The 13,877-nt window shown below is 35.6% G+C and overlaps 1 protein-coding gene and 1 long non-coding RNA gene across 6 annotated transcripts in view; one reads left to right on the top strand and one right to left on the bottom strand.

The window, feature by feature from the left end:
• The window catches only part of stab2 (stabilin 2), a 41,748-nt gene that overhangs the window by 550 nt on the left and 27,321 nt on the right, over nt 1–13,877 (bottom strand). For 3 of the 5 annotated variants that reach the window (XR_012401618.1, XM_017355051.3, XM_073946400.1), the window contains exons 43-67: nt 13,715–13,791; nt 12,832–12,903; nt 12,568–12,687; nt 12,454–12,501; nt 12,300–12,377; nt 9,844–9,993; nt 9,629–9,769; nt 9,474–9,533; nt 8,872–9,048; nt 8,634–8,723; nt 8,380–8,526; nt 8,161–8,220; nt 7,524–7,647; nt 6,803–6,952; nt 6,051–6,155; nt 5,849–5,956; nt 5,157–5,350; nt 4,939–5,080; nt 4,343–4,476; nt 4,089–4,254; nt 3,911–4,017; nt 2,910–3,026; nt 1,162–1,311; nt 840–1,088; nt 639–737 (exon numbers count right to left, since the gene is read on the bottom strand). Coding sequence is in view for 4 of the 5 variants with exons in the window: in XM_017355051.3 (XP_017210540.1) it covers nt 639–737; nt 840–1,088; nt 1,162–1,311; nt 2,910–3,026; nt 3,911–4,017; nt 4,089–4,254; nt 4,343–4,476; nt 4,939–5,080; nt 5,157–5,350; nt 5,849–5,956; nt 6,051–6,155; nt 6,803–6,952; nt 7,524–7,647; nt 8,161–8,220; nt 8,380–8,526; nt 8,634–8,723; nt 8,872–9,048; nt 9,474–9,533; nt 9,629–9,769; nt 9,844–9,993; nt 12,300–12,377; nt 12,454–12,501; nt 12,568–12,687; nt 12,832–12,903; nt 13,715–13,791 (3,065 nt within the window). In the remaining variant the exon portion in view is untranslated. 5 annotated transcript variants of the gene reach the window in all.
• On the top strand, nt 10,414–13,858 carry si:dkey-207j16.5. The gene is made up of 9 exons (XR_012401957.1): nt 10,414–10,462; nt 10,699–10,718; nt 11,011–11,152; nt 11,247–11,309; nt 11,419–11,438; nt 11,554–11,636; nt 11,745–11,877; nt 12,577–13,226; nt 13,462–13,858. It is a non-coding gene; the product is annotated as a si:dkey-207j16.5 (long non-coding RNA).

Genomic DNA, 13,877 nt, shown 5'->3' with positions numbered 1-13,877 from the left:
GACATGGTGGTGCTTTACATATGACAAGAACGACACACTTATGATACACTTAACACAATAAACACCAACACAAGTACACAAACAAAAAACTAAAAATTAATAAAAAAATAATGATAAAAATCAATAAGTAAGAGTAAACTCAGAGGATGTGTAAACATTAGAGAATGCTCTGTATGGGATCTGTTTATGTATAGGTTATTACAAAGAACATGTCTGCAACATTATAAGATGTTTATAGTTATAAAAATGTATAAAAGAGAGACAGAATGCTATCTATAAGGTATGTTCTTATTAATATCAATATTGCTAAAATGCCCTTGGCAAAATCTGGGAATGTTGGTTCATGATTACACATTTTAATGTAAAAATAACCAATACAGAACGTTGAATATGCTCTCTTCAGGTATTTACAAAAAACAAGTTCTTGTAATCTTGTAATTTATGGATTGTTTATGATTAATAATGTATAATAAATATTTCTAACAGAGATCCTTCCTGCAGCATTGTGGGAAGGTTGGATATTGGTTACAAAAATAGAGTTTGCCAAAGTAGTCTCATATTATTCTCTAAAACAATAGTCTAATGGCAGCTATAGATGAATGAGCAGTGTTTGTGTCTCTTCTGTTTGACTCACTGACCGTTGGTGGTTGTTCTTTAGTGGCAGGAGCAGCGTCGTATACAGGATTACTGATGTTTGGACTGGATTCTGTTGGGGTGACATCTTCCCCTTCATCCTCCTAACATTACGATAAAGAATAATTAAAAGTCAGCAAATCAAATATGTATGCATATATATGATTTCTATCAGCTCAATAATATATAAGCATGAACACAAAGACCTTAAAATAGTGGAACTGGAATGGCTTTGTTTTATGTGTGTAGAAATTGTATCCCACGAATCCAGCCACTACGATGAGAATGATGAGCCCCAGGACGCCGATGCCCAACCCAGCCTGATGAGCCGGGTGGAAGGAGGGAGTTGGAGGTGGAGGCGCTTTCAGAGGGCCCTGCAGAACGTGGATCACCCCGTTGGATGCAAAAATGTTGGAGTCTATGACATACCGGTCGTTGATGTATCCTGAGGAGGTCTGAGACAAGCAGTGTTTGTCAATGTGAGTCGAATGTGTTGACATAATGGATGCGAGTTGCAGATATTCTCACCATTTTTTGAGGGTTCTGGAGGTCAGGCACACCGGTGATGGTCAGACTGGAGCCCAGTCGTGTTCGGACATGAGTGACGTTAATAAGGGCCTGCAGTATTAAAGCCCTCCCATCCAGGAGATGGTGCTCTATGTCTCTGCCACTTAAAGTCTGGTCAACACATAAGACAAATAAATCCACCTGATCTCACAGGGAAGCATAAGTTGTTTATGTTTTGTCAGTTTAGGCTTATAGGGTATATGTCGAGCTAGTGCTGTTCCCATGCTAATACACTTCTGGTGACCTGTTATTGTGAACTTTTTTCCATTTTATACGGTTCCTTATACAGCATCGATGTTGTAATGTCATAAAAATACATTCAGTTAAATAAACATTAGCATTTATTTAGTTGCTCAAGCGTAAAATGAGACAAAAAGCCGTTTACTCGCACGCGCCTGTCAGAATCGGCAGACTAATGCAGAAGCTTCATTGAATATAATGGGGTAAAATAAATGCTCGTATTATAAAGATATGGTGGGGGAAATGTAATTTAATGCAGTGCTTCTTGTACAATCTGAGACCCACTTTAAATCGGATATCACTCAGCTAGTGGAGATCGCTGATTTTTAAAGAAAACAGACCTTAAACGCACCGGATTTTGCATTGGCATTCACTTCGCCGGAAGCGCTTAACCCAGGTTACTGGCAAATTAAAAGTCCTATTAGCATGCTTCGGCATATACCCCATTGGGTATATGTACAGGATCTTTTTCAGCCAGCCTAAGCGCTTCCATTGAACTGCCTATACATAATAAAATCGCCATGTTTAAGGTCTGTTTTCTTTAAAAAAAAAACAGTGACCTTCACTTGTAGATATACGATATAAAGTGGGTCTCAGACCAGACAAGAAGCACTGCATTCAATTCCATTTCTCCCCACCATGTCTTTAAAATATGACAGTTTATTTTACCCCAGTATCTTTAATGGAGTTTGTGATCTAGCCTGCTGATACTGATGGTGCTAGCAGTAACATGATCTTTCTTCTCGATTTACGCTTGAACAACTAAATAAATGCTTAAGTCTATCTAACTGAATGTATTTAAATAACATTACAACAGTGATGCTGTAATAGGAACGTTATGAAATTGAAAATAGTCACATGAAGCTTTCCCCGGGAGTTTATCATTGGCTGAAAAACACTAGCTGTGCATATATGCCATTTGTACAAATTCATACGAATTCAGTCGTATGATTGTGTGGTGTGGCACCAAACCAAACCGCTAATCAAATCACACTAATGTGTACGAATATAAGTACTATAATAATAGTTCATACAAACTCTTACGAATTAGTGACTAAATCAAAATATTACATATATTTTTATAAATCTTAACTATTTTAAATGTCGTAAAAGTTCATAAAACGTAAACGTTGTGTTGAATGTTTTCAATAAAGACTTTAACATTTACACAAATTCAATTTTAAATAAATGCTGGGTTGTACTTCTTTATTTAGTTTTTTACTAATAATCAAAAATCCTTTCACAAAAAAGAACAATTGCAAAAACATATCTAGCAGTTTTGATAACCGTACTATTAGACATTATTCTACAAAAGAAAACTGTATCATCTGACAAAACCATGTTGTCTTAATACTATCAAACCTACATTTCTCTGTCAAACATAGTGATGTGCTGAAGTAAAATGAAATGGCATTTTAAAATATAGAAACAAAATATTGAGAAGTGTAGCAGAAGGATGTGGGAGTCACCTGGTTGCTATAGAGACCATCGTTATCAGGTACAAACAGAGTGGACTGGATAGTGATGTTCCGAAGGCGATTCACGAATGCTTTTCCTGATGCAGATGTTGAAAAATTCAGGATTTGCTGAAAAAGACAGAACAGTCGGTCACACGGTACAATTCTTGCTATTAATAAACTATCAAGTATGACTTTTACCTCAATAAACTACTAATTTGTTGCTTATCAATAGTTATCAGGGTAGTAGATATTAGGTAGGATTATGGATGTAGAACACAGATGTCAAATCCAGTTCCTGAGGAGATGTAGTTCCACACAGTGTAGTTTCAACCCTGCTTCAACACACTTACCTGTAGGTTTCAAACACAACTGAAGGACTCAATTAGCTTATCAGGTGTGTTTAATTAGGGTTGGAACTAAACTGTGCAGAGCTGCAGTCCTCCAGGAACTAAGTTTGACACCTGTGATGTAAAATAAGATCATGCAGAATATATAAGTACTAATAAACAACCAATATATTAATAATAGGCAGGTAGTAAGCTACTAGTTAAGTCAGTGTGGACCGGAAGTTGCTGAGATTTTTTTTTCAGTATGTTGATGTTCTTCCAATTGTAAATGGAATATTGAGTAGGGGGCGGGGCTTTTTTTTGCATCATTCCCTTATAGCAAACTAGCTGTAAGAGGGGCGTGGTTAAAAATATAGTGGCTGAAGCCATTAAACTGATGTCAACAGAGAAGACCGCCAATCCAAATACAGAAATGGTCAGACTTTAATTGATTGGCTAATTTTTTCAGTGGATTAATATGAACAGATTAATTTTTAGAAGAATTACAATGTGTGCTAGTAGTAAATTTAGACTTCACACAGAGTTTAAAGGTGAGAATTGGTACCTAAACATGTTAAAACTTTAACGACAACAAAAAAAAAACCGAACACATTTCAACTTTAAACACACAAGAATTCCATCCATTACAACATAACTTTGACAATTAACTAAAATTCAACTTACAGACAGGAAGTTAGACAGGGTCGGTGTTGCAGAGAGAACCTGCATCAAGTTTCCAGTACAGGAGAATCCATCACCAATGTAGCCAGTTTTACATTTACACTGCACATCTGAAACACACACATTCTGCTGATATCCAAACCTCACAAAAGCCATTTTAAAAAAAAAAAACGTTTTTTACCTTTCACTCTGTAGCAGAATGTGTCCCACGTCTCACTTAGGTTATTCCGAACCCCGTAATCCACAATACCAACGTGTCCGGAGCCACATCTAGGGCTAGAGAAGCTCATGGGATACGCGACCCTTGCTTTGTCAAGCCAGCCTGCTGTGCACAAGCTGTACCCTGCCTGCGGGATAAACATTAACACCGGGTAACATTTAGACAAGGAGCCCTAGTGGCAGCCAAAAACCAAAGTATTCTTTAAAGAGCACCACCTGCTGCGCATAGGACAGCTGCATGTAGGTAGCGATGGTGCTTCCCGCCTCCTTGCAGGCCTCCTGTGCCATGGTGTAGTTGAGCTTGTATGTTCCATTGGTGGAGCGATAATGGAAAACCCCTAATGTTTTATCTGAATGATGAGAAAGAGATGCTTTCTTTTTAAATCAATTAAGCTGACTGCACAGATGAGATTTTAAGGGCACCACAGGGTTAAAAACCATTAGCATAATATAACATAGGGCTAATAATTTGGCTTATTTGCAATAATAACAAATAGATTTGTTTAATTTTAATAAATGAATAACTTTAACATCTTAAAATAACTTAAATAAACTTAAAGACTTTAATTATATTCACAAATCATGGCACAAAAGAATGTTGACGGTAAATATTTCAGTCATTATTAAAAACTGCACTAAAATATTAATCAAATTTCATATTATTCCAATTTAAGTAGTCGTTTTAAGTGATGGACAATTTAAATACATTCAGAAATCCTTCTAATAATATAACAATAATTATAATATCTAATAATTTGCTTCATTGTAAATTAAAAAGAATCACAATACTCCTGCATATGAAGGATACATACCCTCATGGTGCAGGTCTGTGCACTGAGCATCTGAATGGCACTGTCCGTTATCTACTAGACAGCGATTGACAGGCAACACCTTTGCTTCACAATCGATCCCATCACCAACGTAGCTATCTTTACACTCACATTTCCTCTTACCCTGGAACACAAAACACATTACATACGCTTTATGGACCCAGAATTTGCATTATATTAAATATGAATGTCTTGCTTACAGGTCCAGTCATGGTGCAGGTGGCGTGTTCATGACACCCTCCATTTTCACCATCAACACAGGGGTCGATGGGTGTGCAAACAAAACCATCGCCAGAAAACCCTTGGAGACACGCGCAGCTCACTTTCTCCCCCTTCTGACTGCATTTCGCATCCTTTGAACAGCCGCCGTTCCAGTACTTGCACATATTGGCCACTGCAGAAGAGATCACAGTACAGTATGTGAATGGTTTGTTTTATCATCGACTAGTATCAATTTATTGAGATCTTAATGTACTGTGAGAAAAAAAAAGGTGACTCAACTTAAAATGAAGGCAACAAACTTCAGGACATTTTTGAGTTTACTCACCTTAAATCAAGACAAGTGCAGTAATTATGTTAAAAGTTGAGTCAACTCAAAAATGTCCTGAAGTTTGCTACCTTAAAATTTTAAGTTGATTCAATTCAATTCAATTCAGCTTTATTTGTATAGCGCTTTTACAATGTAGATTGTGTCAAAGCAGCTTCACATAAATGGTCATAGTAACTGGAACAGTGTGGTTCAGGTTTTAGTGTTTAAGTTCAGTTCAGTTCAGTTTAGCTCAGTTCAGTGTGATTTAATCATTACTGAGAGTTCAAACACTGAAGAGCAAATGAGTCACTGAATCATTGAAAGCACTGAGTCAACTTAGTTTTTTGTACAGTGTGTATGTACCTGTGCAGGTGATACCATCTCCCTCATAGAAGGGCTTACACACACAGGTGTTGTTTTCCATGCAGACGCCCTTCTCATGGCAAGCAGGATTGCAAACAGGACCATCGGCTAAAAAACAAAAATCAGACATAAGGGAACTGCAGTTTTTACCCTAATCTGGTACTTCAATTAAAAAGGAAAAGAGTAACAAGAGACTGCGTACCTAATTTGTTTTCACATTGCGGACCAGTCCAGCCCTCTTCACAAAAACATGACCCGGTACCTTGAAGACCCTCATCACATGACCCATGTTCTGTGCAATTGCAGGCTTAGGAGGAGGAAACAATAGAGGAGTTCATTAAACAAATCATATCTGCATTTGTAGTTTAACTCTATAGTTATTGATGCGTATTAGAAAAAGAGATACACAATACATCAACTGTTCCAATCTATCAGCAGAAAACTAAATTAGATGATATTTTCTTGAATTAAACGTAGTACAATTATAAATTCTAGCATCAAAAGCATTGTTAACACAAATAATACAAATATAACAATAATAAAATAACATTATAAAGAAAACAAACGCAATAGATAAACATTTGTAAATGCAAATAATCAAAAGGTTCAGCAATAAAAAGAATATTTCTGCATTTGTGAATGAATTTCAATGATTCAGTGACAAATACAGTTTTAAAAGTTACTTTTAAAGTAATAAATGAAGCAATAGTTGAACCCTAAAGTGTTTACTATTTTGATCACTGCTGCAGGCACTATAGGCAGTATTAGGATGCAATATATAAACTTTTATTCCAGTGATTCTATGATAAGCACAGAATTTATGATAATGTGTGGCTGAAAAGCCTAAATACTGAAGCTGTTTCATACAAACAATTGCTGCCATTGAGTTAAATGAACTGCAAAACTGATTGTTTGTTGTGACGGTGTGCAGAACTGCATTGAAAAGAAACTCACCGTTGCAATCTGGTCCAAAATGGCCATCCAAACACGACTCGCAGGCTACACCTGTAAATCCAGTGTCACAAGTACAGGTGCCATTGCCTAAATGATCCTCATCACATTTTCCATGGTTGCTGCAAGGAGATTGTGGACCTCCAGGGCATGCTGGAGAACAGGGTAATATTTGTCAGCTGGCAACTTGTCTATGTCTAAGGCACTGGTTCTCAAACTGTGGATCAGTGGCTTCCTTCTAGTGATATGTGGATGAATCAAATATGTCATATGTACATGCTACATGTACTTAAATAAATTATTAAAAAGATTTATATATGAATATGATGGCATAAAGCCTATATTTATGAGGTCTGGGCAACATTTCCAGGTGCTGATAAACCAGGAGTTTTTTCTCTTTTTCTTTACTTTTTAAAAACAATAGCCTACCATTTTGAACTTTTTGAAGCACATTTTAATTGAAATGTTTTTAATAATAGTAACTGATATGCATACACTTTAGCTGCTTTACTGGACCTAATACGCGACTGTATTTCAATACTGCTCATTACGGTGGTTCTTGCAAAGACAACTTTTTTCTGAGGTGGTACTTGATGACAAACGTTTGAGAACCACTGGTCTAAGGCATTCTCTGGTAAAACATTGTCAGAATTGATCTCAGAGCTCCAAATCCATTACAGCTCCAAGGAAATGACACATATTAGTATATTGAGACACTGCTTACCAAGACAGTCCCTGCCGTAGTACCCTGAACAGCACTTGGGCTTCCACACGACCACTTTACATGTTGATTGACATTTTGATCCCCTTGATATAACAGAATCTGGAAGGACACACTCTTGTTCTCCCTAGATTGAAGACAACGTAAATTTATGATGTGATTAACTGAAACATTACAATAAAAATAAACTACTTTAAATCTGAAAAGGACTAATCATCCATAAAGGAAAATTCTGTCATCATTTACTCCACTTGTTCCAAACCTGTGTGCGTTACTTACTTCTAATGAACACAAAATAATATATTAATGTAATAATTATAGTATATATAAATAGTATATATATTCTTATGTGTTCAGCAGAAAACAGAAGCTATAATACAAGCTTGGAAGAACTTGAGGGTGAATAAATCATAAGCATGTTTTATTTTTGGGTGAACTATCTCTTTAATATATATTTTAACATGTTGTTTATTTCTGTAATGAATTCTCAGCAGCATGTCAACTGTTAACACTGTTGAACATTAATGTTAATAATGATGCATTTCTTCATACTTATTTTTGGTCAATTTAATACTTCATTGCCATACTCCATAATATAATAATACTAATGCAAGGTTTTAATGTAATAATAAAAAATTACCACTGGCTTGCTTCCAAGTGGACAATCCATAATACTGCTCCCACAACTCCGGCAAGCTAACTATTACAGCAAAAGAAAAAAAGCACAATGTTTTTCAACATACTTGATTTGAATCTGATCACTTTAAATTGAATACAACATAATACACACATTCTGCAACGTACTACAAGGATATTATTTTTACCCATTTAAAATGCTTAAAAGTTAGCTGGGACCCACCGTGAAATCAATGGTTTGCCTGTGATCACAACGTCCCCCAAGGCTTGGAGGATTCAGCAGACATTCAATGCCATAAATCATGCCTCCATTAAAATCAAGATATCTCTTTACAATACGACAGCCTTTATGATTCACATAAAGCTCCCCCTAAAAAAATCAAATAATAATAATAATAATTATTATAATAATATTAATAAATACAAGATACGACCCAATATATACATATATGTGAAAAGAAAGGCAAAATATCTCACTATTTGCTCTTCCCCCATGCAGGCCACTGACAGATCTGAGCCCTGCTGAGTTTTCAAAGAGCTGGCGTAGATGAGTTCTGAAGCCATGAGCTAGCAGATATGCCCACACACAAATTTGAAACATATAAACGATGCATTAGAGATCAATACTGTATTTCCTTTCATGATGAATCAGTCTATATCATTAATACCAGCATGCACTTGCCAAAAAAATTGAAAACACTGGATAGAGGCCAACCTTGGTGTCCCGCAGGATGTGGTATCTGAGATACTCAGATAGTTTATCACGATTATGCATTGCATACAGGAAGTCTTTCTGCTCTTGAGACAGAGCAGACATTGCATCATCCGTGGGCATAAACAGTGTGACTGGCTGATGAATCGGGTCCATCACCAACTTCAATGTATCAGTGTCCTTAAGGCAAACAAGTTTTTAAAGAATTCAGAGAAAAATAAAGTGTTTTTTTGTTAATTCCCCTTAATTTTATGTTACATAATCTTGAAAACAGATCTATAAAACCTTACTTTACTAACAAAGTGTGTTCTGAGGTTAATGATTTATGTAAATAACACTGTATAATTCAAACAGTATTTGACTGTAGGACAGTTATGCGGTATGTTACTGTATTTTAAAGTTGCATTGTGAAAATTGCTGCATATTTTACAATAAAGAAACACATAACTTACTGTAAATACACATACAGCAAGATAAATAGTGCTGTAAACACAGTACTTTTGCTTTAATTAATTTACATAATTCACTGACAAACTACTGCCAGTAGTTTCATGTAGAGTTTACAGGAAGTTGTTTACAGTGTACTAATAATGGTGCTATTTTACCTCAAGAAGCTTGAAGAATGTCTTGAAACCATTGGCACTGGCCACTTCTGAAAAGTTACGCTGTCAGAAAAAAATAGATCTGTGTTATTTAATAATCCCATGCTTGATTTATTCAACTTGGTATTACTAAATAAAGGCATCCTGCTAATGCATACCGGTATGATGTCTTGCTTTTTGTCTTCCCGAATCTCTAATCCAGGTGGGACCAGGACAGAGTCGATCTCGTGTAAAATTCCGTTGCTGCTTTCAATATCGCTGAACAGCACTTTGGCCTTGTTATTGATGTATATAGTATTCTGGAAACAAATCGTGTGCTTAATATGTTTCATTTGCTGTCGTGTTATTTGCTTATGCATCAGGCACACTGTACCTCAGAGTATGTGATGGAGAGGATGTCCCCAGAAAGTGTGGTCAGGTTACGAGGCTGCATGAGGTCTTGTGGAAGGAGGGTCCGGCAGCACACTATGTGGTACCTCATGATTCTGGTGTTTTCAGGAGTCCGCTTTACAAGATCTATTGACTGTACAAAAGCAAAACATATTAGTCAAATCCCATCACAGTATCTGGTACTGATTCTCATTATATTATGTAGATATAAAGACTATTTGAAAGTGGAAAATGTTTTGTTTTAGCTTACAATGGCACAATTAAGATGTTTTTTTTTGCACTAAATAATCATTGAATTTTTTTGAGTTAGTATATATCTGTTCCTATATAAGTTACTGTTTAAAGTCTCAGCAGATATCAGTCACTTGCGTCAACAATCCTGACGGATCTTTCAGCTTGTGCTGCAAGCTAATAGGTTCACTACTGCAGTCTGCCAGCCAGTCAGCTTGCATAATCTTTTAACGAGCAAACGATCGTTCAACTTGTCAGCCAATGAGATTCTAGACTTTTTGTACCTCTAGTGCTTAAATAGCCAGCTTCAGCCATTTGCTGTAAACAGCTTCATGGGAGCAGTGCTTGTGGTCTTTGTATGGCAATGTCTGGTAAGGGAGTTATTCATTTTTAAAATACTTTTTTTTTTTTTCTTCTTCTTCTTCTTCCAGTTGTTGTTTTGCAAGGGTGCATTATCATAAGTTGCTGTTTAATATCCTGCTATTGCTAAAAGTAAATGTAACTGTTTCTACCAAAACTTGTTATAAGGCCTTTTTTTATTTTTATATGGTATAGGTTGATTCAAATGATGTGCTTAATCTTTAACAGTTTTTGTTTGGCTTCACAGGTTAAAGGTTTGGAAATAAGGCAAGTGATTTTTCCTTAATTTATTTTTCTAGTCAAGTTTAACGCTAATTGATTGCACCTGACCTACCTAATCAAGTGCCTGTCTAATTTTTGGTTGCTAATTATCTTTCAATCCTAATGAAATACACCTGGTCAATGTAATTAGGCCCTCAGCTAATGTTCTTAGACTAGCCTTTTATTAAGTTCCACAACTTCTGTTGGAAAGTGAGGGTGAGTGAACCTTTTTGAGTGCTGCTGAACTCTTGCTTTAACCTTTAAATTAAATGCACAATATAATTGTTTTTCTTTCCAGGTGTGTTGGAAAATGAGGGTGTTAATGTTGAGTGCTGCTGAATTATCAATCTTAAATACACCTGGTCAATCTACTTGCGTCCCTCAGCTTTGTTCTGTGTCCAACCCTTTCGTGTTCCACAAGTTGATGATGGAAAGTGAGGGTGAGTTGACATTTTTTGATGCTGCTGCACTCTTAATTGAACTTAAATGCAAAGTTTAGTTTTTTGACTAACACTTGTGCGCTTCCCATCATAGGATATCAGTGAGTTCTAATGTGACTCCTAATGTTGTCAGTTTCTCAGGTTTGTTAAAGTGAGGGTAAGTGAACAACTGGGTGCTTAATTCTTGCTGCTTCAATCTTCAAAGTGCACCTGGTTAATCTAAGTTCCTCAGTTTGTTCTTAAACTAACCCTTTTATGTTCCACAGGTTGATGTTGGAAAGTAAGGGTGAGTGAATTTTTTTTATTTGCTATGTGCTTAACTCTTGCTTTTTTTTTTTAAATTTATTTATTTATTTTTTATTGCACCTCAAATCTAATGCAGTTTAATTTATTTCCTACAGGATAATTAAGTTTGGAAAGGTGATTATTTGGGTGCAGCTGTATCATTTTTGCTTCAACCTTGTGCAATAGATCTAAACTGCAGGTAAGTGTAACTAGATATTTCCTTCTAATTCTCACTTAATATATTAATCTTCAAATTTTGTATAATTGACATTTTCTTCAACTAAACTAACTTTTTTGTGTCTACAAGTACATGTTGGAGGTTTGGAAAGTGAGGATGAGTGAACATTTTGAGTACTGCACTGAGTGAGTTTGCCTTAAACCTCGATTAAATGCACCTGGTCCAGCTAATCAAGTCCCTTTAATCTCAGGCTTAATTACAGGTAGGTGTATGGGAGAAGGTTTGAGGCATTAACTTGCATCTGGGTTTAAAATTATAGGCACTATAACTTGACTAGTTAGAACTGTTTAACTGCAAAAATGCTTTTAGTCTAAATCATCTTAAATCCACTTTCTTTTGAAATGATATAGATTTGTCAAAAGTAATGCTTTAAGAATTAAGAGTGACAACCATGCTAAATATTTTTCCACTTGAATCTGTTAATATTTTACAGTAGGTTTGCTGGAGCCGTTGTGTATATAATAGTCTTCAAACCTCAGTTTGTAATGCATCGTGCTATTATGTCTGATTCTAGACTTTAAAACACTAATGTCTTTGTGTACTAAAGTGAGATTTTAATTTTTGACTTCAACCAAATCATTGCAAGTTTAACTCTCCCCTGTATGCTGCTTTTCTCACTCTTACCTGGTTTTTATAATTTTCTGATCTGAAGGCAAAGACTGTAAAGGGGCCACGGGTGTCAAGTTCATAAATACGGTTTTTCTGTTAATAATAAAAAAAAAAGGGGGGTTAAGTCAATTTCCAAATGAAATGCATATCAATGTTAAATTAAACTTACAAACATTGCCTTGACAAATGCAGTCCTTGCAGTTTCGATTGATAATTCCTAAACAAACAAAAAATTAGTTGCAGTAATGGGAATTAAGTTTATTTTTGTTTTTCTTTACTGTACTCTTTGCAGGGTATATTTGCAGATCTCTCCATCTCCAACATAACCAGCATGGCATGTGCAGTTCCGTTGCAGGGGTCCTGTCATAGTACAAATGGCTGCCCTATGACATCCTCCGTTTTTCTGACAAAATTTATGCAGTTCAATGTGAATACAATGTTTGTTCGATATAATCCAATTTTTTTTTACTTTAACTTCTAAGTAAAACTACATGTTCTTAAAGCATAAACTGTTAAATATGGTAATATTTTAAGCAGAAGCATGTACCTCCTTACAAAGATTGATAAGTTCACAATTCTTTCCATCCTTATAAAATCCCTCCTTGCAGTGGCATGCTGTCTGAAGTAGAGAAATTCTAATTAGTGATTTATAAGGGGTCAAACTCAATTCATGGAGAACTATAGCTCAGCACAGTTTAGTTCCAACCGTAATCTCATCTGATCAAACCAATTTAAGCTTGTCTAATACCTGTAGTGTAAAAGCTGGGCAAAAACTGAACTGCAGAGCTGTAGCCCTCTAGGTATTGTAATTTGACATCCATTGTATTTTCATTGTTAGTAACCTGTCTCCATTTAAGCATTTGTTTTAGCTATAACTGAATTTTGAAGTTACAGCAATGTTTTAGTAAGTATTTTGTCTTGAATTATTTTCAAATGCTATGTGTGTTCTTTAACTCTGCAGGAAGGCAAAGTTGCATGAATAGGGATAAACACCACTGCTGTACATAGTTCAACTGCAACCCTGTTTGAACACTACTAAACTTGAACAGGATTTGGAGTATTTATATAATTATAGACTGGTGTGTTTGATCAAGGTTGTAGTTGAATTTTGGACGAGGGTAAATCTTTAAGCAGCTTTAACACTATCTACATTGTAAAAGCACTAAATAAACTGAAGTGGCATTTTGAACTATAGATTCTTGTTTTCATAATATTCATTTTCATTGTTTAAATGCATAAACTCATTTGTTAAGCATGTTAGAAAGGTACAGGTAGAGTTGGTGGAATTTTGCTGAGCTTTGGCTTTCAGGAACTAAGTTTGACATTCATGCTGTTAAAAGACAGTTTAAAAGCAATTTAAAACGAGATTGTAGTAAATGTATGGCTTTTACACTTATTTAAATACTAAATTCAACCCAAACTCTACTTACTTTATTAGGGCCTGTATGAATGCAGTTACTATCCGCATGGCATCCTCCATTTACACCATCCAGGCATGGATTGATGGCTTAAGGAAGATGCACACATTAAAATATTAAAATACAATGTAACAGTAAAATTGAGATGGAGTATTTTAATCATCAAACATGTTAA

This window comes from Danio rerio, chromosome 4, assembly GCF_049306965.1.
Source record: "Danio rerio strain Tuebingen ecotype United States chromosome 4, GRCz12tu, whole genome shotgun sequence".
In the NCBI taxonomy this organism is placed as follows: Eukaryota; Metazoa; Chordata; class Actinopteri; order Cypriniformes; family Danionidae; genus Danio; species Danio rerio.
Note: the sequence above shows the minus strand (reverse complement) of the source record. Positions and strands in the feature narration are given on the sequence as shown.